General features: G+C 36.8%; 1 protein-coding gene across 1 annotated transcript in view; it reads right to left on the bottom strand.

Moving 5' to 3' along the window:
- Positions 1 to 26,308, bottom strand: part of LOC120515855 (collagen alpha-3(IX) chain-like) — a 161,033-nt gene that overhangs the window by 41,808 nt on the left and 92,917 nt on the right. The window contains exons 13-20 of the mRNA XM_039737189.1: positions 23,934 to 23,957; positions 14,811 to 14,864; positions 14,522 to 14,575; positions 11,631 to 11,672; positions 11,152 to 11,208; positions 9,852 to 9,905; positions 6,545 to 6,598; positions 502 to 555 (exon numbers count right to left, since the gene is read on the bottom strand). Coding sequence (XP_039593123.1) covers positions 502 to 555; positions 6,545 to 6,598; positions 9,852 to 9,905; positions 11,152 to 11,208; positions 11,631 to 11,672; positions 14,522 to 14,575; positions 14,811 to 14,864; positions 23,934 to 23,957 — 393 coding nt within the window. The remainder of the gene's footprint in view (positions 1 to 501; positions 556 to 6,544; positions 6,599 to 9,851; positions 9,906 to 11,151; positions 11,209 to 11,630; positions 11,673 to 14,521; positions 14,576 to 14,810; positions 14,865 to 23,933; positions 23,958 to 26,308) is intronic.

The following is a 26,308-nucleotide window of genomic DNA, read 5'->3' as shown; positions in this document are numbered from 1 at the left end:
GAGAAGAAGCACTAACCACCTTGCCACCATGATGCCAGTGTTGAGTTTTATCCTTACTATATTCTTATATCAACTGAAACAAACAGAGCACAGATAGCAGGAAGCAGAGTAAACAATATGATACTAATTAAAATAATAGATATAAGAACACAAGACAAAGGGGAGAAGACTATTTGGCTCATCAACCTTTGTCTGGTTAGCCAGTAGTGAATCTGTGCTCTTTAAAAGCTGTCATGGTTTCAGCTTCAACTGCTTGACTCAATAATTTGTTCTACAGAACAGGTTACTTGATTTTCAGTGTGTTGCTTTTGTTAATGTTGCCAAAGAAAATGAAGAACTGCATTATTTTAAGTCTATCTACCCATATTGGACTGTTAGGAGTTTTTTCACAGATATTGCATGTCAACGAAAGAAAGAAAGAAAGAAAGAAAGAAAGAAAGAAAAGAAAGAAAGAAAGAAAGAAAGAAAAAAAGAAAAAAAATCTTATTTGAGTCAACTTACTTTGTCTCCCTTGTCCCCAGCAGCACCTGGAAAACCTCTTGTCCCTTTTGGGCCCTAGAATATTAGATGAATTAAATGAAGTTCACTGCAAGGACTTGTAATGTATTTTTTACTTGTTAATCTTATTGATTACTTGCTATTTTAAAATCCTTTCATCTTTACTTCAATAAGCAAGAAATTTTTCCCTTCTGCCTGTTTTTTAAGAGATGACACTGTATTTGAACTTGGAACATGACTCCATATACTGTATCTGTTTCCTTGTGTTTTTGGTAATAAGGCAAATCAGGTTAATAATAATAATAATTACAAATAATAATAATAATAATAATAATAATAGTGAGTAATTGATTGTTGTCTTCTACACTGCAATCTCCTAGGGAAGCAAATTGAGCTCAAAAGAAGCAAACTGTTTGAAAAACCCTAACAGGAAAGCCTACTCCATCACAGAGAAAACCCTGGAAAAGAGGATGGTGGCAAAATCGGATACCATCATGAAAAATCCCCTCCTGCAGGTGCTCTCTTGGAGCAATTTTAGCCACTCATTTCATCAAGGTGTGCTAAGAAGTGCCTCTGAGAGTCTTTTCTGCACCCTGCTATCAGGCAACTCCCAATGTACTCGGTAAATTGCTTTTGAAATATCTGATTAATACAATATACATTTATTTTTTTTTTTTCATCTATTAATTGATTAGCTGTATTATTTGTCCTGTAAGTCTGTATTCTTGTTTTTTATGCTTCTACCACTGTATGCATCTGAAGTTCCCCATGGGATTAATAAAGATCTAATCTAATCTATACTGATGATTCAGGGAGAAGAAAAAACTATAAAAGAGTTTAGCTAACAGTGGTGACACAATTGTCATGTGATCAGTGATTATCACCTTATAATTTTCCAGTAACCATTATTACGTTGCTTTTCTTTCATTTTATTAACCTCCATAGCTTTCAGTTTTCCCAACTTTCAAAGATTTGATACATTTCCATTTTCATTAGTATTTATTCATTAAAAACTGTCCACTTTTAATCTTAATTTTTCAATGCTTTTTCTATTAAATATTTTAGTCATTTTGCTTTGTACAATGTGTAATAACATCATGAGTCTCTAATTTCAAATAAAGAGTTATCATCCACGGCATTTTCACTCTACTTATTCTAATACAGGGACACTGTAGCAACTTCTGTCCTGGGATGTTAAATGTATATAATAAGTAATAAAACACCAAGGTCTATGTGTCCAGTCTCACTGATCAATCTGATTGATCAGGGTGGCATTGGGGTGATTGGTCAGTATGGCTTGGTGATGCGATGAAAAACGAAGTGAGAGCGTGAGACACACAAGGAGGAGAAAAGGCATATGAGGCATTCTGATATATATTGTGACGTGTGAGTCACTGCACCCCAAAACACAAGGCCGGGTCTCAGTACTTTAGTAAAACCAGCTTTATTCAGCTTGAAACAGGAACAGCACGGTTATTTATTGTAGTGGGATCTACCACTGTACTATACACAGACACAGCAGTCAGGTAGGGTTGTGGCCAAGTAATAATGTTCATAAGTTATAATGTTCCTTGCATCACCCATCGACGACAGGCTTATAGCATGACCACAATCTTTTCGTAGTTGCTCCTGCAGATAGCCGTTGCAGCACTGTGAGCCTGTGGATGTCCCGGCAACAGATAAACAGTCTTGCACAGATGCAGTGATCGCACTTCGGGACGTTGTTTGGCGTGTCGTTCCATTGTAGGGAGTCCTAAAAGCATTTAGAAACCTCACTCTCTCTCTCTCTCTCTCTCTCTCTCTCTCTCTCTCTCTCTATATATATATATATATATATACACATATACATACATACAGTATATCAAATGGAAAAAGAGGATAGCTTGACATAAATATAATAATAATGTCAATGTTGTGTTTGCAATATTTTGGTCATATCTTGAAAGCATCATGAAATTAAACTATTGGATATTCCTTCCATTAAAGGAATACATATTGACATACAGTAGTTAATTGGCTAAGTTCAACAGAAAATGTAACTTATTTGTTCCTTCATTTGTTAACCTTATGTGAATTACTGTGACACTCAGTCATGTTACTCTAACTGCCTCTCTGCAAATGGTCTTCTTAAGAGTGGGTGTCCTCAAGCATAGTATCCTAGTATTATAGAAATGAGTCAGTTCTCAAGGATTAAAAATTAGCACTCAGTCTTTTTCTTTTTGTAAAGAATGAAGTGTTATAATGTAATGGGGGCTCTGCCTGTGGTTCTTCCTGTTTGGCTTTTTCAGTCATGGCTTTGCCAACTTAGTTCTGAATTCTAGTTTGGGCTCCATTCATTATGATTCATCTCTTGAAGTGACTACATGGATCTCCTCAATGGCCCTTAGTGTCCCTGCCCAGGCTAAGTCCCAGGTGAGACCATTAACGTCTGGGCAATAAAGGGCACTGTCGTAGCATTCATTCCTGCCACAGTAGGCAGCTTTGAGCCACCAAATAAATTTAACAAGAAAAAGTTCACTACTGATTGTGTTCAGACTCTGGTACTCTGACAGTTTGCTCTTGATATTTTTGTTTTTCCCTCTGGATAAACAATTTATTACTGTTTATTCTGTTTGGATTACAGAGCATTACATGTTTATAAGGTCTTTATTGTCACATGTACAGAATACAGCAAAATATTTACTTCTATGTGCTAATCAACATGGAACAAATTGCCACTCTCCAGTGACATAATTAGTGATTATTATTATTTGAACTGAATAAAATATATGTCTTACTGATCTATAATGTATAAAGGGTCATTAAATCAAATACAGTAATTTAAAACTCTGTAAAATAATAATATTGTAACAAGCACATAGATGAAAAGACTGAGACACACACGGAATGGGAGCTAAGCCCAATAACAGTATTCACAGTAGTACTCCTAGCAGAATCACCTTTCACTGTTAAAGCTGTGGGAAAGTGCCCGATAAAAATGACAGTCACTGAACTAGATGCTATTCCACTCTTAACAGGGTTCCAAATCGTCAACCACCATCACGTGTGGTGTCCCTTTCTGCCCTACCTTTATTATCTTCAAAGCTGTATTAAAAATGCCCAGGGGGTCTCTACCTGCCTTCTTGAAACTTCCAGGACTTGTAAGGTGTAACGAGAAAGTTCTAGGGGTTCCTGGAATGGACACCTGTGAATATCCTGCTGTCAATCACCTGTCCAGACCCCACCCATCTCTAGGGTGACAATGCTGACTATGACAATATTAATAACAGCAACAGTGATTTACATTTGGAATTGGGACTCTTTCTGTATCAGTTCTGTTAAAGTGCTCTGTGTTAAACAGGGACGTGTGATCAGGAGAGGCAGGTGAGGCTCCATGAAAAGTAAAAAAAACTAATAATGATAACATAAAATAAATTTGTCCACTGGTCTGTGCTATAAATTTGTTTTCTGTATGATACCAATATTTTTGATCTTTTTTATAGTCAAAATCACTGAATTTCCTAATTTCCGGTTCAAACACATGGGAGAAACGAGAGGTGTGTCAGCAACAAGCCGAACCCCTCCTTGGACTGTGCTCTCCCTCACACACTGGGTCGATGCATGCAATTGGCAAGTGCCTGTTGTTGTCTCTCTATATATCGCCAATATAATTTTTGCAGACACGTTTATTATACACCCTGACTTTCCACAGTCTGGCTAATATCTTTAATGAAAATGTGTGACATATCTAGTCCTGCTGATCGGACATAAAACCACAGTGAAAAGGCACAATGTGAGGCAGACAGTGCCGTGTCACACTTTAGGGAGCACTGCTTGTTGCTGTTCTTCTATGCAGAGGCTCTGGGCGCCAATACGTTAGTGATATCAGGAAATAAAGTGTACTGATTTATTTTTATTTTCTGTTGTTACTGACTACCAAAATGGAAGATTATATATCTAAGCTTAAAAATTTCTCAAAACTGGACTTTCAGTCAAAACAGGAAGTGACAAATAACAGAAGACCAACGCTGGAGCTAAAAGATTTGCTTCAAACTAAGGGACAAAAGACAACTCAATTATTTCAAACAGAGTGGTACTCCTGAAAAGACTGGCTGTGTGGCTGTCCTACAAGAAACCGCCTTAACTGCTTTCCATGCCTTCTGTTCTCAACTTGTGACAATGTATGGACTCACACGGGATATTGTGGCATGAAACATTTGTCAAGAAGCCTGCAGTCAGTGAATAAGCCACTCTTTTTGGTTCATATATTTGTAAATCAGACAAGAAGGAGTCAGTGCCTCACCAGCCATGAACCTCATTGCACGTCACTGGTGTTAAATATACAGCTTAGCATTTCTTTAATTTCTACTTTTCTTTTCTTGCTTTGTTTTGAAAGGTTTTCAGGATTTATTTGATTATTGAAGTGTTTTTTTTTTTCTTTTTTTAGTTTCCTTCCTCTATAGTCCCGTTAACTCCCTTTTTAGTTGTTAAATCCATGTGTACTGTTTTATCTTGTTTTAGGATCTTTTGTGTTAATTAACTTGCCTTTAGTGTATCCTTATTCAATTGGTCCATTCGATAAAGAATAAAAACATTTTATTTCAGGTGTTATGCTGTTCTCATTAAGATAAAGTAATTAACCTAATTAAGATGTGTTCAGATCGTAGGGTTTAGATGAGCTTTTAATTAGCTGAACTACATTTGGGTTGTTCAGGTCCTCTGATTGCTATGCTGGGTCTTGTGTCTGCCGCCAGTCAATATATAGAAGGGAACTGCACACATTTGTGTCCTCTCACACCCAGTTTTGTTGAATATACATTTTTCTTAAAAAAGGTCAGTAGAGGTAGTATTATTGTCATATGTATGGTAAAATTCAAACTGCGGCTTGTCACCAGTTCTTCACGCCATGATAAACAAGAATGTCTTGAAATGGCATCATTTTAATTTGTAGAAAATACAAATCAGCTTACCTGAGGTACTTCTGTAAGTAATGATGGATGGAATAAGGGCTAGCTAATAAAACTTAACATATATTTTTATTACATAGCAAAGGATTATGTAGAAAAGTCAATTTATACATTATGAAAAAGCAAATTAAGTGTTGTTGAACAATTTATTGTTGTCATCTTGCCTTTACGCGTCTAACTCTGTTATGCATCAATGAAATGCAGAACCACTTTTGATTCACCAAGATCAATTTTCTACTGAATACTTATATTTGGGGGTCTGCTGGAGCCAATCCCAGCCAACACAGGGCACAAGGCAGGAACCAATCCTGGGCAGGGTGCCAACCCACCGCAGGACACACACAAACACACCCACACACCAAGCACACACTAAGGCCAATTCAGAATCGCCAATCCACCTAACCTGCATGCCTTTGGATTGTGGGAGGAAACCGGAGTGCCCGGAGGAAACCCACGCAGACACAGGGAGAACATGCAAACTCCACGCAGGGAGGACCTGGGAAGCGAACCCGGGTCTCCTAACTGCGAGGCAGCAGCGCTACCACTGCGCCACCGTGCCACCCATTTCACCATTTTGAAAATGATTATTTGCAGATGCTTTTTGTTGTCACAAACAATGTGTATGCAATCACAAGATGAAGATTAATACTAGACAACTGTCTTAGCTTGAACAATGGATGTGTTTGTAAAGTGTTTAAGCTTTACCTCCATGCCCCATTGACTACAATATAAAGTGCCAGTGCGGGCAAAATATTTTCTTTCATTTATAGAAAGCAATTAATTTTAGGACACAATTTTGCATTGCAAATGCATGTATTGCATGTATGTTAGTGAGGAAATAACTTTGACTTGAAACATACCAAACTTATTCTTGCAGAAATGGCAAAGCAATGGCAACACGTCATGGTTTCAAATGAAAGCTTTGATCTAATATAGTGTTTTAGCATATTATTATTATTACTTTTAATATTTGACTCATGAGTGCTTGTATGCCTTGTAGTGTTAAATGTGTTAATTTGACGGTTTATTTCATACTCAGAAAGTAAAATAATATTGTATCATAGCAATATGTTTTTCAAAATTAAAATAGATATTCTAACCTGATCTCCAGCAACTCCAGGAGGGCCTTGTGGTCCTGAAGCCCCTGGTGCACCCTAAAAAAATAGAAAACGTTCAAAATCATTTTATTATGATTATGTTTGATAATACTTCAGTCAATATTTTTAGAACATTTCATAGTAAGCACAATCATCGATCGAGAACATTATTTTCCATTTTGAACAAGGCCGGAGCCAATGATGTATGAGAGACAGGTCCATTACTGCACGTGCTGAGAAACACACCAAAGCTCACTCACACAGGGCCACCTTCAGTGTCAATAAATAATGCCACTCTTATATGGGAAGAAAATAAAATTGCTGAAAAAAAAAACAAATTTGGCCATGAGGAGAACATACAAATACTAGTTATACTAGCAGCACAGTTGTGCCCAAGAACAATTTTAGGTTCCGTCAGTTTTCCATACTTGCATTCTTCTACTTATGTATTCAGGGAGCCAGGGTAGTTTTCAGATGCTAGAAAATTGGGAAATTGTTGTGCCATATTGATTTACACTTGTTTTGTCAAAGGTGGATTTTCCTTATTTATCTGGTCAGGGTCATTAAACAAACTAGTATGTCATCAAAATGAATCAATAGATTGTATGTTTTTAATTATGTTTATTTGTATAATAGTTGATACATTTCTGCTGCACACATATCTGAGCCATGGCAGAATCCAAGATACAAGAGTTACTCAGTATGTCATTTTTAACCTCAGAAAAATGATAAGGCACATATAGACTGGATGAAGTAACATCCTGAATATTATTACAGTTTAAAACATTAACAAATAAAATGAGATAGTTCAGTCCTTCAAGAGTGTGTGAATAGCTAATAGTTATGGTGTCCCCAGCAGTTCTATCAATTGGCTTTAAATGGCATAAGTGTCAGCACAAATCTCAGAAGTTAATTCAACTACCCACCTAACTTACTGCAAATTAAAGCTTAACTTCATTTAAAAATTCTGAAGAGAATAACTAGGTTTGGTGCATCTGCAAGGACATGAAAGCACAACTGGAAACTTGTTAAAAGGAAAATTCAAACAAATTTAATAAACACATGGAATCAGTTAACTTTAAATATTATTGAAAGTATCATATTTCAGTTACATTGAAAATATTCTGTAAGAGCCAATCTTAGAAAGTTAAAGTTTTGAGTTAAACTCATATTAATGTTTGCTTAATTTGTATAGAATATAAGTTCCTTTCATAGTCATAGCTTATGGTATAGTCTTTTCCCCCTATAAGTTAGCAAGAGATAGAACCTTCTTACTATAACTGAGTAACAGTATGATAATAAGCTCTGTTTGTTTGGAACAGGTCCCAGTAAAGAGGGACTTGAAAGACCCATTTTAAGCTTAGAAATGGGATAAGCATACAGTTTTCTGACCGTTTTGAAATGGTTCAGAAATGTTAAGTAAGAAGTAACGATTTGAGATGTAACAAGATTAAGCTTAGAACTTAGAAACTTAACTAAACTTTCAAAAACCAAGATATTTTGTCTGTGGAATCATTTCTGCGTGTCAGGCTTTTGTTGAATCCCATTTTTTTGAGTTGAAGCTGCAGAACTTTGGTAATTTTGGGAAAACGCAGCAACATATTCAATTAAGAAAGCATTGCTAAGATATCTTGTGCTGTTATTTAATTAGTAAATCAAAATGAGGTGTCACTTTAATAATGGAAAAAGCAAACAGCAAAGCAGCTTTTTAAATACAATACAGCTAAAGTGGATATTCATATTGGAACCATAACTGGATCCAAGCAGTCGCCAAAGCAGACATCATAAATAAACTGATTAAACAACAAGTTAGGAAAAGAATTCTGAAGTACTGATTTGTATTTTTTTGTTTTTTTGTCTCTCCAAGTATTTAAATATTTAACTTATTGGCACCAAATCCTTAGTTTAAACAAGAGCTCATAGTTCTTCTTCTTTTGGCTGCTCCCGTTAGGGGTCGCCATAGCGGATCATCCTTCTGCCATATCTTTCTGTCCTCTGTATCTTGTTCTGTTACACCCATTACCTGCATGTCCTCTCTCACCACATCCATAAACCTTCTCTTAGGCCTTCCTCTTTTTCTGTTGCCTGGCAGCTCTATCCTTAGCATCCTTCTCCCAATATACTCAGCATCTCTCCTCTGCACATGTCCAAACCAATGCAATCTCGCCTCTCTGACTTTGTCTCCCAACCGTCCAACTTGAGCTCACCCTCTAATGTACTCATTTCTAATCCTGTCCATCCTTATCATACCCAATGCAAATCTTAGCATCTGTAACTCTGCCACCTCCAGCTCTGACTCCTGCTTTCTGGTCAGTGCCACCATCTCCAACCCATATAATATAGCTGGTCTTAGTACCGTCCTGTAGATCTTCCCTTTCACTCTTGCAGATATCCGTCTGTCACAAATCACTCCTGGCACTTTTCTCCACCCATTCCACCCTGCCTGCACTCTCTTTTTCACTTCTCCTTCCACAATCCCCATTATTCTGTACTGTTGAACCCAAGTATTTAAACTTATCCACCTTCGCCAACTCCTTGCATCCTCACCATTCCACTGACCTCCCTCTCATTTACACACATGTATTCTGTCTTGTTCCTACTGACCTTCATTCCTCTCCTCTCTAGAGCATATCTCCACCTCTCCAGGGTATACTCAACCTGCTTCCTACTCTTACTACAGATCACAATGTCATCAGCAAACATCACAGTCCACAGGGACTCCTGTCTAATCTCATCTGTCAACCTGTCCATCTCCATTGCAAATAAGAAAGGGCTCAGAGCCGATACCTGATGTAATCCTACCTCCACCTTGAATGCATCTGCCACTCCTACCGCAGACTTCACCACAGTCACACCTCCCTCAAACATATCCTGTACAACTCTTACATACTTCTCTGCCACTTCCGACTTCCTCATTCAATACCACAGCTCCTCTCGAGGCACCCTATCATATGCTTTCTCCAGGTGCGCAAAGACATGATGTAACTCCTTCAGGCCTTCTCTAAACTTCTCCATCAACACCCTCAGAGCAAACATCACATCTGTGGTGCTCTTTCCTGGCTTGAAACCATCAAATGCCGCATAGCTCCTAGTTTAAAATGCCATGTTTCATGTCATTCGTTCTGTGGCTACCCAAAGCTAGAATCTAAAATGGATAACATTTTTTCCTTTTGATGCATTTCTCCACTTGTGACAGATGTATGCAAAAAGCTCTACATGACATTTGAATTTAAAGGTACTGTTACATTATCAGAATTCTTGGACATGATACGATGTACAAAAAGAAAGTCTAACAAAAGACAAACCTTACCTTTTGCCCATCTTTTCCTGGCTCTCCTTTTTCACCCTGCTTGCCTTTGTGCCCCTGGTAGGTTTAAAAAAAGAGAGACAATGAATACGTAGTAAGAAAGATATATTGTTCAGAACATTTCACAAAACTGAGTTCAAATCTGGATTACCTGATGGTCAACAGCTTCACTTATTTCAGAAAGTATCTATTCATCCAGTCTCTCATTTTTCATAACTATGTACTCTGGGTGGAGTCATGGTAGAAACAACATATTGTTTAATAACTAAAGGACTTTTGTTTTCAGCTGTCTTGTAGCCTTTTCAGTGCCTGTATTCTCCGTCAATGGCACAGACACTCCATCCTCGTGTCATTTTATTTACTGTTTGTCTATTGAGCAGGATGTTCGATGTCAAGTCTGGTCACTATCTGTGTGGATTTTGCATGTACTCTTAGTGCCTGTGGGGGTTTTATTATAGGATGCTTGCTGGCTTGCTAACCATGGTCCTGTACTGAAATAAGTGTGTTTAATAAATGAAAAAAATAGTGAAGGAAACGTAGTTCATTCTCTAACCTGCTAAATCCAGACCAGGTTTACGTGTGGGGACCCTGGAGTTTGCTGGAGTTCATCCCAGCCAGCTTAGGGTGCAAGGCAGAAACAAACTCGAGACCAGGTGCCAGTCCACCGCAGGGTGAATACACACACCAAACTCACACTAGGACCAATTTAGCGTCATCAGTTCACTTATTTTGCGTGTCTTTGGTCAGCACCCAGAGAAAACTCACACAGACACGAGGGGAACATGCAAACTGCAAGCAAGAAGGTCCCAGGACACAAACCCTGGTCTCCTTACTGTCATTTTTACTTGCTCTTAATGAAATGTGACATTGCTATTTATTTGTCCCATGGGTTTGACTTTAAGACACAAATGTATGTGTTTATTGAAAATCATGTACCAGGGATATGAAACTACATGAACTTTCTTCATTTCTGGATCTTAGCCTTAATTTGAACTTTGAACATATTCACTCGTGTTGGTTCAGTACAGTTAATGTGCACAGGAGATATACTGGTTTAACTTATTGAAAATGCAAACAGTGTAAAGCAGGTATTATCAAAGTACATATTGTACATTTATAATAGTTACACTGAGTCCATTAAAACTGAATGGAAGACTGACTGTGAGGAAACATGGAAAAGTGGGAAAGGGCAAGTACAGCGTATTAACATTACCAGCTATTAACTGATTTTTTTGTTTTGTGTTGCTTTCACTTTCATGCTTCTGCAAGATTACAATTGTAGAATATGTGAAAAGAAGAAAACCTTAAGTCCTGGTAGGCCGGGATTTCCTTGAGGACCCGCTGGACAGGATGTTGGGCACTGATAAAAAATAAATAAATAAATAATCATAATAAAAAAAAGACACAAAATCTGTTCATGTTTGACGATGAACTAGTTCTGTAAGTTGCTTGATTTTCTATAACAAAATTATGTAACTTTTCAGCATTTTAAAATTACATTCAAGGTATAATATGATTCTGTGCATTATGTAATACACTGTGCTATTTGACCCAAAAATTTGTATAAACAATTATTTGATGGTATTGAATTTTTTTCCTCTTATTTGTGTGATGTAAAACAATTAGCTATGTTAAAGTAGAAATTGTAAAAGATTCAAGAAAAAAACAAAGCTTAATCAAACAAAACAAGCCTTGATTTTTACAGTTTGACCAAATTTGACATATCTTATAAATCTGCCCATAACAAGATGTCCATCATGATTAAAGATTTTTAATTCTTACCAATTCTCCACTTCCATCTCCAGCAAAGGTACCAGGTGGACCCTGAAATGAAATATGGCAGCTCAGTTGTGTTACCGTCATCTACTAATAAACCTTCTAGCTGTATAGTTGAAAATGTATAGAAGAACAATGCAGCTATCAAGCCAGTACTAATTTACAATTACAATCTTGCATCGTCCTCCAGAAATCTTTATTTTCACCTTGAAATATGCAATATGAAATGAATGCATAATGTTTTGAACTTCATAGGCATGTTTGATTGTCGTATCCAATCAGGTAGTGAATAAATGCTAATAAAGAAATCCTGCCAGATTCCAATCCTGCAAACTCTTTTGCTTGAGGACAATGGGTTGTTTCTTTGACAATTTGGAACAACATCCTTGATTTCCCTTTGTGTATAACAATATTTGAGACCCATTTTATTTTGTGATAAATTACACTGTAGTCCTGCAACATATTGAACGATCACAATGTTTCTGATATATTCTCAAGAGTTATACACACAAGGCTTTTGTATCAAATCACTGTAAGTAAACCAAAGTGAGCTGTGATCAAGCAAAATCATAAACTAGGCGGATAAATACAAAATAACACAACTTCAGTACACCCTATGTGTGTAATTTTCTAATGTTGTACTCAGCTTTTTGCAGTTGAATTTACAGAAATGACTGCTTAAGAGAATGAACTGTGGCAGATATCATCAAGTTAAGGGACTCATTAAGTTAATAACAATGCAGTTATTATTCAAATATTAAATTACATATTGCATCTTGTACCGATGTTACAGACAGACAGGTAAGACAACATCTCTCTGAAACAACAAATAAACAACAAAATATGTTTTCTAAGCTGCGCTGTATGTGTTTGAACTCTCCATAAGTCATCGCGATGTGTTGTATTGCATCAGCGTCTATTCATTGTGGTTACTGCGTAATTTTCAAATTGCCTTTTCATTTACCCTCGTATATTTACTTTCAAAATTATGATTTCTATCAATATCATTAATAATAATATTAGTATTTTATCTTTATTACTTCATCTGTTATATTTGTATTATACTATTTGCTTTTATTACCAACATTATTTTTAACATCTTCAAATTTTATTACTAATGTACCAATCTGAGACAGTAATATAACAAAGGAGAAAATACTCAGAGGAAACTAGACATGAAGGTAACTTGGAACATCTATACTGGTAATTTCAATATACTGTATCTAAAGCAGTGGTCTCCAAGTTAAGTCCAAACGATTCCCTATTGTTGCAGGTTTTGTTCGAACCACTTTGAAAATCAGTGAGTCATTTTACCTCTAATTAATCTCACTGTTTTATTATCTTATTTTTTTCCGGTTCTGCATAGTAGTAGTGTGAGATTTTCATTCATTATAAATGTAGAAATATTCTTACTTTCGCCGTATCTCTAACATAACTCTTGTGCCATTTTCCTTGTAATTTGCTCTTTTTATGGAGTTTACACCATTAATTGTGTTCCAGCAATGGCAGTTGACATTCAAAGAGGTGGACACCAGGACAAATGACACAGAATGATTAAACACTTAACTCCAGGAATGTCAAAACTGGGCACTGGAATGTATGTTACAAGTATATACTTGCGTTTAAATTCTCCCACGGATAAGTCGGAGCTTGATTTTACAGTATAATTTCCAGTATTTTATAATATTGGTTGTATAAGTCGAATGCGGAAAACTCACACTATTGGTCCAAGAGATTATGATATGCTAACGCCCACCTGAGAAAGTGACCACGGAACACACTGCCATTTTTTATATGTAATGTGCCAACGTGACCACATGGTAATACCCAAACTATTCTGAAGCGATGTTTGCACTGTTTTGTGTCTTTGTATCTTACACCCTCATACACCTTTATCGTAGAGCATCCCATATCTATGATGGAGCGTTTGATCAGAAGAAAATATGAAGCTGGTTTTAAATTAAAAGTCATTGAAGTGGCGAAAGAAATTGGTAACAGCGCTGCTTCAACAAAATCGAATGTGTCTGAGATACTGGCGCGAGATTGGAGAAGGCAAGAAGATGTAAAAAAAGAAATTAAGTGTCGTATTTTTGAACAGACTCATAAGTCGGGGACTGATTTTTATGATCGATTTTTTGGGTTTCAAGATCCGACTTATATGCAAGTATATATGGTAAATCAATTTAGGGTTTTTATCAACATTGTCATCATTGTGTTTTTCAAAGTGTTCTGCATATTTTGGATGTTATTTACTAAAGACCATGCGGAAGGGTCTGACGCCAAGGTAGCTGCAGCCTTTCAGCATTCAGTGTTGTTTGCCTTTGTGTCAGAGTTACAGGGAGGAGTAATACAGCATGATCGACCTATGAAGAGAAATGCACCCCCATGCAAGTTGTGGTGGTGGTTTGATTGTTAGAATGCTTAGCTTTCAAAAGAAAAATTTTGATTAGATTCCTGACCATTACGTTTAACTTATTCTTTAATTAGGCTTTTCCTTCACTGTTTTTGTATTAGCACTATGCCACACCTAGGGGAGCCACATTGCTTCTGGAGTACGTGTATTTTTTACAATTTGACATCCATTACACCAGAAGAAAAAGATAAAAACATTCTACCCAAAGATTCTTCCAGTTCAAACAACAGTTATTTAACGGAACAAGTTTAAAGATAATGAAATTTGAGTAATATGTACTTTTTAGTTACTTTTTACCCTTCATTCTCTTATGGGCAGTACCTAGTAACAGCAATACTAAAAGGTTAATGTTAATTGATTAAAATTCTTGATTTTACATATTATGTATAAAACAGTGCACAAGCTAGTAGATTTTCAACCCCAATAACATAATGAATGTTTTTAAATACTTTTAAACTATGGGAAAAAACAAAAACACACTTACAGGAGGACCTTGAAGACCTGGTGTGCCTGGAGGACCACGTGGACCCGCTGGACCCTATCACAAAATTTATAAATCACTTATTGTTCAGAAGTTGCATGAAAACAAGGTTTTGCATTGAGCTATCACAAATATTTTGCTTTACATGATAATTTGCAATAATTTAATAATTTGACTTAGATTAAGAAAAGTAAGAACAGTAATACAGGCCTCTTTGCCTTGACAAAAACAGTACATTGATATAACACGTACAATATTAATCGTCTGAAGAATTGTTTGTTCATTCTTTTACCTCAGGGCCTAAATTTCCAGGATCTCCAGCTGGGCCAGGACTACCAGGAGGTCCCTAAAATCAAAATTAATAAATTTTATTGATTTCATTTTTAAACATTAGTAGTCTCCTTGGCATTATATATTTCTCTAGGAAAACAAGCCAAAAACGCTGTATTTTTTTCAACAAGAGAAAATGTTATTATGTGTAACAGAAACATGTAAATACCAAAACATTAACAGAAGTACAGTAGGAAAGGCATGTCTAGTGTCCACTGTTGTATTGATGCAGTATTGATTTAGTCCATGTTCTTTGTGTGATATGGTTTGGCACAGCCAGTAAAGTAGAAGCGTGTTTCTTTGCATACTTTTCTTATGATATTTTTTTCTTTTGCTTGCAAATGGGAGGAGAGAACGTCAGTGTCTGTTCCGCACAGTGCAAGGTTAAGTGATTTAAATATGTCCCCTGATGTAAGCATTCACAGTTACTGCATTGTAAACAGTGTTTAGGGAATTCACATCTTTCTTGTCCTTCTATTTGATTGCAGTCATTTTGCCTTTTTGCCACGGAGCTACTTGCACTACAATGAACCTTCATGCGACCCAACTCACCAGGCATATCATGGTGGTTCGATCATACAGTGCCATATGCAATCGTTTTACTATCTTTGTCAATGTCTGATAATTAATTCACATTGTCATCACTGTCACTTGATTCAAATAATAGTTAAGTTTTTAGTTTGTTCTAAAACTGGATTTACAGCTTCTCATTAACACACCACTGTATGTTTTGGCATAACCCCTTAGCAAGCGGGGTCATTTTTGCTAAATCGCTTGTAATTTGACCTCTCCAAATTAGAATCATTGCTGTTATTGAACTATCTGGAGTATAAACACATGTTTGGTCCCTTTGTAAAGGTAACATTCTCTAGTTTCAGAATCACTGTAGGTGTGACTGATCAAAAGTTATGCACATTAGAACTCACAGAAAAAATTAATTTTTTTGTTCTCGCCTAAGTTTTATTGTGAAAATAAAGGCCTCTATAGCTGCAGTAGGTAGGTGGGGACAAAAACACACTATGTACCAACAGAATAACTTGTTGACTACTCACATTTCAAATTTGAAAAGAATACCTGTAAAAATGACATTTTTACACCAGTTTTTATGTGGGCATGTCCAGGTGCTTTTTAGAGGGACCTATGGTTTATCCATTATCCACATTTTGGAACGTATGGAAAAAGTGTAATAACTTTTGAATGCTTCAACCCACGTATATCAATGAGGGCTCTACTGAAAGCTTACACCTAAAGGAATCTATATCTACATACAGTGTCACTCTATTAGTTATGGGAATTCATTTTCCATACTAAAAACAATAAAAAATACACATTTCAATATAAAAATAGTCAAAACAAGTCTTATGGGCCAAAAAAAAATATATATTTTATTTTTTACTTTTCTTTTTAATAAAATGCACACAAACTATATACATTTTTTACAAACTGTTACAACACAGCTCAGCATTTTTCCATGTGCCACTGATTGTAGCAATCGTTAGGAGGCAGAAAGCACAAGGGCGTGTCACACGTCGCTCTCTGCCTCAGACATATCCATTGTCCGATTGATCACTGTGACGCCGCCTACATGCCTCTACGACTTAATCGAGAGTGTATTTACGTTTATCTGTACGTTTATCCATATTTAAAATGCGAAAAAACTAGGTGAAATCACAATAAACAACCATGCACCAAGTCTGCAGACTGGCACAAATGCCAGCTTCGCGCAGCTCCGATCGGTTTTGTTTACAAGTTGGTATAGCAAGTTGCATATCGGCGTGCTCAGCTGCTCATTGGCTGTAAGTTTGGAGTGTCACTCAAAGCGTCCAATCAAACTGGTAGATTCTACCAGGGTTTGGAGTTGTGCGTCATTATTCAGCTGTCTGTGACACTCGTTGGCTATACGAGCTGCCAGTCAGCCCCCAGACCCCTCGTAATTGGCCAACTTAGGTGTCAATCAGAAGCTAACACTTTCGTGTAACATGCTTTAGCATGGTTATTGCTGACAGAAACAAATTACGTCTGATATGACCAATTGAAATGAAAAAAAATGTCGGAGCTAGTTTCAAGTTAAGAAACGTTTTCTGGAGTTTTTGTCCCTTTGTGGATCTATCGTGTGTTTTGGACCTAATCGTTTTACTGGATTATATTCCCTGGAGCCTTACGGACAGAATGAGATCAATATTGCTTGGAAATATTGATGTTTGACTTGCAGAGAGCCTTCAAAGGTAGTCAAAGGTAGGAAAAGTCAGCTCTTAAAAGTATTTACTTCTCTGTAAAAAAGGATTTAGTGTCAGTGCTGTGGTTGTTGTGTGTCAAAATGGTTTATATCATCAGAAAGACGAGACTCTGAATTTTCATTTGATGTGTAGTATGTCGAGGTGCATGACAGAGGGGCATGCACACATGGCTGTGACATGGCTGTGACGTCGTCCAATCGTCGTTATGTACCGGGACCGGTACGTGTGCATGTTAAGTTTAAGGCTTCACACCACAACAGAACACAGTCCTGAGCAGTATTCAGGCTCACTGCTCCATATCTCTTTATTCAAGCAGGACTTTGGAATAACCGTATTTACATAGAAAACCCAAGCCCGAGAGATGCTTACTGTTAATGCCAAGAAGTTTAGCAGCATTTATTTCACCATATAAAAAGGAGAAAATCAATATTTAAATCCATTTTCTAGGAATGCTTCTGTCACATTTAAGTGAACAAGCAATGACAACTTTCAGCAGAATTGATAAAAAAAAGTCATGTTAAAGGTATTAATGTTCAATAGAAAGGTCCATGTACAATGGAGAGCCAAGTTAGTGACTCAGACATTACATGGGACAAATGTTGATTTTTCTATTTTTAAGATATTTATTTAGTTTTTGATTATTTTTTTATTTAGTTTTTCACCATTTTTTAGTATTAGTTTTTCATTCTTTATCAGTGTTAGCTTTTCAGCAATTAACTTTAAGTTTTCGTCACATTTTATTAGTTTTGTTTTACTCACCAAAATGTCCACATGGACCCTGTTTTGCAGAGTCTAAAAATGCAGTTTTCTTTATATTTGTTACATTTTTTATCATTCATGTTGTACCCATCAATATACTAAATACAAGTTTACTGCCTGTGAAAGAACAATAATGTGACAGTTCAAAATTTCGAGTATAATCAAAAATGCAAGAATCAAATATATACTATGCTATGGTGTCATTTATTACTTTAACCTGTGATAAGTTTAAGCAAATGATTTTTTAGTTTCAAAAATGCTTTCAATTTTATGTCTGAGATACATGCAGTCATAATTTGTAAATACTTTTGATATTTCCTGATGCTGACTGAATATTATCTACCCATTTCCAAACTTTATATTATTTCAGGGAATTCTTACTTTGGTTATTTTTTGAAATACTGATGAAGTCAATCCTTGAACTGCATTAATAACAGTAATAGCAGAATTATACATTAAGGTTTTTCCATGTACATAGTGCATTTCTGCAGGCATTTTATTTGCATCAAATACAGAACATCTCAGATCATTCACTTAATAAGCAACATATGATACAAAACTTGGGTAGCTCCCTGTATGCCTAAACTGGGTGAATTCAATTAAACAACACATAACAAAATAAAACATATATTGGCAATTGAGCATGCTTAATGACACACTTCTGATATCAGTGTATAAAACAATGTCTGCTGTTACACACTCAGTCCATGTATATGCTGGAAGAAAGTCTACTTAATCTGTCACTGCAATGATAACATCAGTAAGCAATCAATAACTTTGCAAAATAAGGCAGTAAACATCTGTAGCTGGCTACTGTGATCTGTGCCACACACTAAGAAATTCAGGGATCTTTATCATTCTTTCACTTAACTCTGATATGATAGCTAGGAATTACTATGTAATATAATTATTATTATTTTAGGACATCAAAATCGGACTTCAAAATATACTACAGGTCTCAGTTAATACTCCATAACAAAATGTGCTCTGACATATTCTAGCAAACAACTCTAATGACATAATGAGGTGTTCTGGTAACATTTTAGTTTAGGAACTGCAAAAATGTATCTATCACTTATTTAATGTTCTGTAACAAGACCTTATCAAAGGCTTCTTTTGGTCTTTATACACTTATAAAATACCAGTAGAAAGGTCATTCATCTCTGTGCAGTGTGGCATATTGACATGATGGTAACACGTCTTGTTAATATGAAGGTGTGGCGGTCGGTTGGGGGCTTATGTCCAGCCGGGACACCTGGAAGGACTGGGAGGGAGATTATACCTCCCCTGGGCCATGAGAGGGCAGCCACCCTGGTCTGTATGGGGGCCACGGGAACCGAGCATGGAAGCTCAACCCTATTGGGGCCCGTGGCCACCACAAGTGGGCGTCCGGAGGATTGAGGAGCCCTGGATTGAAGCACTTCTGCCACACCCGGAAGTGCTGCCGGAAGCAATACCAGGGACACCCAGAGTGCTTCCGGGTGCACATGCAGCACTTCAGCCACACCAGGAAGTGCCGCAGTAAGATCCTCAGAGGGCACCTGGAGCACATCCGGGTGGATATAAAAAGAAACCGCCTTCCTCCAGTCATTAGCCGGAGTCGGGAGGAAGAAGACAAAGCTCAGAGAAGAGGAGTAGAGGTCGGTGGAAGAAGGACCAGAAAGAGGCCCGGACTTTGAAAGGGTGTTTGGTGCAGGGTAGGAAATCCATTCCTGGGATCCCGATTACCGGGAGCCTGGGATTCCCAGACATTTTTCATTCCCGCATTCCCAGGAATGAAACTGCTGTAATTCCTGGGAAAACGGGAATGGCCAAGCTTGCATAAATAGCGTGTAAAAGTGTAAAAGTCGATCAAGAAATAACAGAGTTATAGTTGAAAATAATTAAGGTGGCGCCATTGCTGCAGCTTGCATTTCATCAGACAATAGCTTTGAACAGCAACTTGAAATTGCAATGCGTCAGTTTGTTGCATCCACATTATCTGTGCCAAGAAACTTGCCATCACTGAATGATGACAAGAAACTGGATGCATGAGTAAAAGCTGAAATGGCGGTGTTTCAGAGCAACGGCAAGCGCGGGTGTTGTTTAGAACAAGTGTATCAGTATCTGATGATTGTGCCGCCTACTTCAGTGGAGGCAGAGCGTGCTTTCCCAGCGGCTGGCATACTTCTGCACAAAGGTGCACTCTTGACTGGATGACCGCACGCTGGACACGTTAATAATAATAATTCATTACATTTATATAGCACTTTTCTCAGTACTCAAAGCGCTATCCACAGAGGGAGGAACCCACAATCTTCCACACTCTCCTTATTGGAAAGCAGCAGCACTACGACTGCGCTACTAATGAGGACGTTGTGCTTTCTACACTCTTATTACCGCAACTAAAGATATATGTACTTATATGACAGCATGAACTGCATGTAGATAAGGTTAGTCTTTTATTTGTGTCAACATATTGCAGTAGTTTTATTAAAAATAAGTGTTGTTCTAAAACCGTTCACATGTAAGATGCCCGTGCACTGTGTCATCCCCGGGAGCCCACGATTCCCGGGAATGAAATGCGGGATTCCCGAATTCCCGGGAATGGATTCCCTAGTGCAGGGGCACTGTGTTGTGTGCGGGACTTTTAATATAAATAAATGTGTGTGTTCGGGACTTCCTGTGTCTGTCTGTGTTGGTGTCCGGGCTACCTTCCACAAAGGATTCACAGGTCTTACACTAAATATGTAATATCAAGAGAAATATGTCTTAATTGAGCCCCCTCAGACCGCTCCATAATGATGTTTTGTTAGCAGGTCACATTGCAGGAATGAATAAACACTTTACTGATGCTTTGTGAGTGTTATGAAGACCAAAAGAAGTGATTGTTAACATCTTGATACTTAAGAGTAAATGAGTAATTGAGGCATTTTTGTAGTACGTAAAGCAATGTGTTACCGGTGTTTTATTACAGGTGTCTTCAAATTTCATTATATCTCATTTCTGGATACCTAAATTCATTGAGAGGAGAAAATGCTATACAGAGCAAAATGACAGTAAAACACAGTGTTAAACTGTCAACTTATGACTAAAGTAAAGTAAAAACCGTAGCACCAACAGTACAGGAAAAAAAAACACCAAGAGAATCACTGAAAGAACATGAAATTAAGAACAGAGAATAATGCACTTCCAAACAGAAAATTCATTTACAGTCAAAGAGAAAGGTTAATTTAAGGTAATGACAGCAGGCTGGACAATATCTTAGGTGAAAAGTGAAAAAGAGATTTTTTTAGTCTTGATTTAACAATTGTAAGTACTGGAACCTAATGAAGAGGTCTTGGTGGATTGTTGCACCTAATAAGAACTTTCTTAAGGGTTCTGTAGTAGAGAAGCATCTATTTGCAGAGCCACAACTTGATATTGTTATATGATATTGCCATTGTGAAGCCTTTAGACAGAATGAACCCCAGTATCTGAAGATCTAAGCTGTCTCATAGGTATACAGGTAAGCAGTATGCTGCTTGGTGGTGACTATCACCACTTTGTAAGTTAATACCAGAGGTTTAGTTGCTTATGTCATCAGAATACAGTAGTATGGTCAGGTTTCATAGTATTTGCAGGTTTTTTGCTGACTGGGCTACCTGCGGTCTTCTCTAGATATTCATGCTGCTCTGACATTACTACAAAGGTCACCACTTTGCTTATCAAGCATAAGTACCTGTGGCGACACATATTAATTAGTGACTCTGTTATAGAAAGATCACAATTAGGATATGAGAAGAGAAAAGGATTAGAAAAAGAGACAGTCAGGAAACAAGCAAGGATTGATACCGAAAGATCAAAAAAATTCGAATCACTAAACTTTCAAATAGCTAAAAGTCGTAGTAGAGAATGATTGGGAGCAATGGCTGATTACAGCACATTGCCGCATCCACCACAAAACGAACCACCTAGATTGGGACACGAGTGTGGTGGGTGACACCTCAGTACCACACTGGATCAAAGTGAGGTTTTTTTATGATGGCTAGAGTGCCAATCCTGCCACCAACCCCCAGGTTTTCCCTGTAATTGCAGGTTAAGGGCCTTCAAAAGGCCCAACGGATTACAGTCACTTCTGACATTTACGGGATTTGAACCGGCAACCTTCTGATTATTAGAAAAGAGCCAAAAATTGATAACTTAAGTAGAACGAAAACTTGTAAACAACTGTAAAAAATAACAAAGTTATCTCAGATGAAGATGTGACCCAAGCAATGACCTTTTATTTTGTCACCCTGAAGATGTTACAAACCAAGTACATCCAGGTTGTAACCAAAGAAATATATACACAAATTTTGGCAGCCATAAGTACACAAAAATGGCAGCGGCAAAACAAAATAATAATTCAAAAATGCTAAAGAAGAGTCGATACCAAAAACAACATAATAAATCAAATCCTTATACTGTAGCATCCAGAAAGGGTGAGAAAATACTAGGAAATCTGTGCAGAAAACGTTAAAATAAATGAAATATTAAATGACATCCTAACACTTTATCCAAATAAAAACAGCAGAGGTGTACAAATACAAAACATCTCAGGTTTTTCTGGTCTTTTCGAGACTTTACACCATCTTTGTAGTTTTATTTCCTTAACCTGTAGTTTGGCTCCTCGATTATTTTATGCATCATGGTGTACTTTTTATTTTACTCTGACAATGGCTGGAGCAAGTCAGGCAAGTGGTCATTTTTGGCTCTTTGTAGATGTAATTCAGCTTTTGAATATTCAGAAATAAGCCTTTTGTGCCAACGTATTTTTTATGATTTGTTGTTTAAGGCTGAATATTGCACCATGAGCGGTTTTCATGCTAAATCTCTCTGATCCTATTTTTCGGAAAGTTCAACAGTGGATCTTGTTCTTCCAGTAGTTAACAAGCGTGGACGGAGTGTTACCTCCCTTGGGACGGTAAATGGCAACCCCCCTGGGTTATAGCAGTGCTGCAGACTCCTGCAGGGTTTCATGGGAGTTGGAGTTCAATACAGCCCTGTTGGGATCTGCAGGCACCGCCAGGGGGTGCTACAGCAAGAGTTGCTGAGTCCTTATGGGCAGTTCTTCTGCCACACCCGGAAGTGCTGCCAGAAATGCTTAATCAAACACCTGGAGCATTTCCGTGTGAACTACTGTATATGAGGGAGCAGCAGACACCACTCCAGAGTCATGAGGAGAGTGAGTATGTTTGCCGTAGAGGAGAAAGGAAAGGAAAGGAAAGGGAAGGGAAGGGAAGGGAAGGGAAAGGAAAGGAAAGGAAGAAAAGTGTGTGTTTTTCAGTGCTTATTGGGACTGTGTTGTTACTGTGGGAAACAGGGAAGGCGATTCCCACGTGGTGAAGAATAAATAAAAAACATTTATTTGTTTAAAAAGTGTGCCTCCCGTGTCTGTCTGTGTCGGGTCAGGCTTTGATATAGCGCCATTTTGTTACACAGTAAAACCTTTTTCTTTTTCCTATGTCAGTGGAACCCTTACAGGTATATGTAAGTTAATACGCTGGAAGCTACAGTAGTTATAACAGGAGATATAATAAAAGACAATGAGCACAGGGTGCAGATGACAATGTGGCAGGATAAAATATCAGGAAATAGGACTAAAAATTAATGTTCTTTCTAACATCAACACCAATATTTTTAGAATAATGATGGATTCTTTTGATACAATCCAGAATATTTCTGAAGATGGAGCTGAATTTTGCTCAGTTATGCCAGGGACTCCACAATAATCAGTTTTCAATAGAATGTAGTGATATGAGCATATTCAGGTGTGGTCAGTCAGGTAGTTCAAAAATGTTTTGTGGACGGCTAAAACCAGAAGTGAAGGAGAACTGGTCTGTCTGTAATACGAATTACGGCCACTTCCATCATTGTGGAATGTGCTGAGAACAAACAGAGCAGCCAACTTCACAAACTTTATACATTACAAGTTCTTTCCTTGGTGTGGTCAGCTATATACACTATCATCTGTCTTTATCCTTTACTTTCTCCATTTTGGTGCTTATTTGTCTTTTCATCACTTGACCAATTATTGTGATCTCATAATTTGCAACCTTTAAAATATTGTTTTCAATTTAAATACTTACAGGCGGTCCTTCTTGTCCTACTCCCTAAAAGAAATAAAAGGTAAAAACAATTATTTGAGTGCAGAATTTGTTTGTGGAAAAATACATAACATTGAAAGGTTTTTGAGAAAGTTATATTGTGACCAAAAATGTTTATATATTAAATTCTTTTTTTTTAATGAAGAAATGGCCTGGATTGGGAGTTATGATTATTTGAATGGCAACATTGTACAGTAAGTGTACATTTTTCTCTTATTTTGTGGAACTTGAAAGCACTTTTTAAATCTGCAAAACAGCCATATTATCTGTATAGCACATATCATCCTGTCAGAACAAAAAATTATTGTAGCCAACATTGGAATTACAATAAAACTACAGTAAAAACTAAGTGAAGCTAAAAATCTTAATTTTTTTATTTTAAAAGTATTTTACTAAATTACAACAGTAGAACAGTTGTGTCAAAAACAGACTATTTAGGCCAAAAAATATTCATCTAAATTGTCCAAAATAGTGCAAAGCTGAGATCTGAAGGTCCTGAAAGTCCCACAATTGACCGCACTCCTAGGTAGTTTGGTACACGAGTCTGTGGTTTGTTACGTAAATAACAAATTTCAAATATTTGTGTGAAATCTGCCGTCAACAAGTTCCCAACCTGTGTCCCTGTATTCTTTTAGCAGAATTAATTTTAAAATAACAGCCTGGATCTGCTTTGATAATTTTAAACACTTCAATCATAATCCCCTCTTAAACTCAGTTAGCTTAAATCTTAATATCTGATCACTTACAAATTACCATTAAAAAGCTGTATAAAAAGAAAGATCAAATTTATAACATTTTATTTCATTCTTCAGAAATAAATAGGCCCATTTACCAGAACTTTAATGGTATATAAAGAAATATTAGAACTTTATGAATTAACCTTAACCCAGGTTTAGCCTTAACCACTTTAAAGATGTAGAATATTCATTCAAAATTTTCCAGTAAAACAGATATTTTCAAGCTTTTTAAATTCATTTTTACAACTTCTTTATATGCTGTAAGAAGCCTTATGTTTTTGGGGATCAGCCTATATTCTTTTAAGTTGTAAACATCACTTCTCATTTGTAACATTTCTTCATGTATTTTTTGAATTTTGTAACTTTCTCGCTTCTTTTGTTATTTACTAGTATTTTTTTTTATTCATTTTATATCAAGAAAATTTCATTGCATATAACCAAGCCAAACTAGGAAAAAAAAGTCAGAATATTAAAAAATAAAATAGAAACAGAGATGACAAAACACAACAAAACAGAGTTCAACCTCCACCAGAGAGGAGAAAAAAAAAAAAAGAAAAGTACAGAACATTAGTTACACACTGACATAATTTGTGAATTTTGTCTTCAGGTTTGTTTGTATTTGAGGAATCTATTTCCTGTGTTTGTGTAATTTTTGGAGTTGTCATGTAAAAGGTAAATAATTCTGATCTTTTCTTTATTACACGCAGCCCTGTTAGATTCGACCATGTGACCTTAATTCATGACATCACAGGACATTATAGTATAAATATGGCTGCCAGGCTATTCCTTTCTCATTTCTTGGTAGATAAAATATTCTACAACCATCCTTATTGTCAGCTAGCTTTTTAAATCAAGTAGGTCTTAGTATTAGTTTTATTATAGCTTTCCTTGAACTTTATTTGCCTGTGGTTTTTGTCTTCCTGGTTCTGACCCTTAGCTGTTCCTGATAACGGTTTTTGATTGTCACACTCACCCAGCAGTTATTCTCGATCTGCTCACAATAACCCAGGGCTCCATTAAAATATCCTTAACACAAACACCTTAGTAATGATCATACTGGACAAGGTGGGGTTGGATCATTTTGTGGTGAGCAAAGGACTTCATTCACTCTAGAAGTACTAAAGCAAAACAGTAATGTCCCACCCTAGCAGGTCCCTATTTACTCCTCCAAAAAAACCAAAAAGGAACTACATCTCTATCCTATAGGAGAGACTGCAAGAGCTTAAGTCATCTATGTAACCTGGAATTAGATGCTTGGCAATGATATTCGGCTCCTGTAAGTGGAAAAAATAAACACATAAAAAGCTAGAACAAATATGCACTAAAGCTAAGACACAAGCAGAAGACCAAACTACAATGGCACACTAAAACATACGTCTGGTTAAGAGTCTCAAGTAACACTATGGCCTTTCTTTCCATGACTGATTATTGAAAAACACCAAGGCCTATTACAGCAACGGGCCTAAGGAAACGGTTACCAGCAAGGATTCCTACTGTGTTTCAGCCACCATGATGTATCCAGTGGTTCATGTGTATTTTCTGTTTTACTGATATTCTTTAATAATTTTTGTTTTTAAGTCTTTATATAATTTCTGTTAGGTTTACTTTTTATTTGTTATT

The sequence above is a fragment of the Polypterus senegalus genome, chromosome 15, assembly GCF_016835505.1.
Source record: "Polypterus senegalus isolate Bchr_013 chromosome 15, ASM1683550v1, whole genome shotgun sequence".
Classification (NCBI taxonomy): Eukaryota; Metazoa; Chordata; class Cladistia; order Polypteriformes; family Polypteridae; genus Polypterus; species Polypterus senegalus.
Note: the sequence above shows the minus strand (reverse complement) of the source record. Positions and strands in the feature narration are given on the sequence as shown.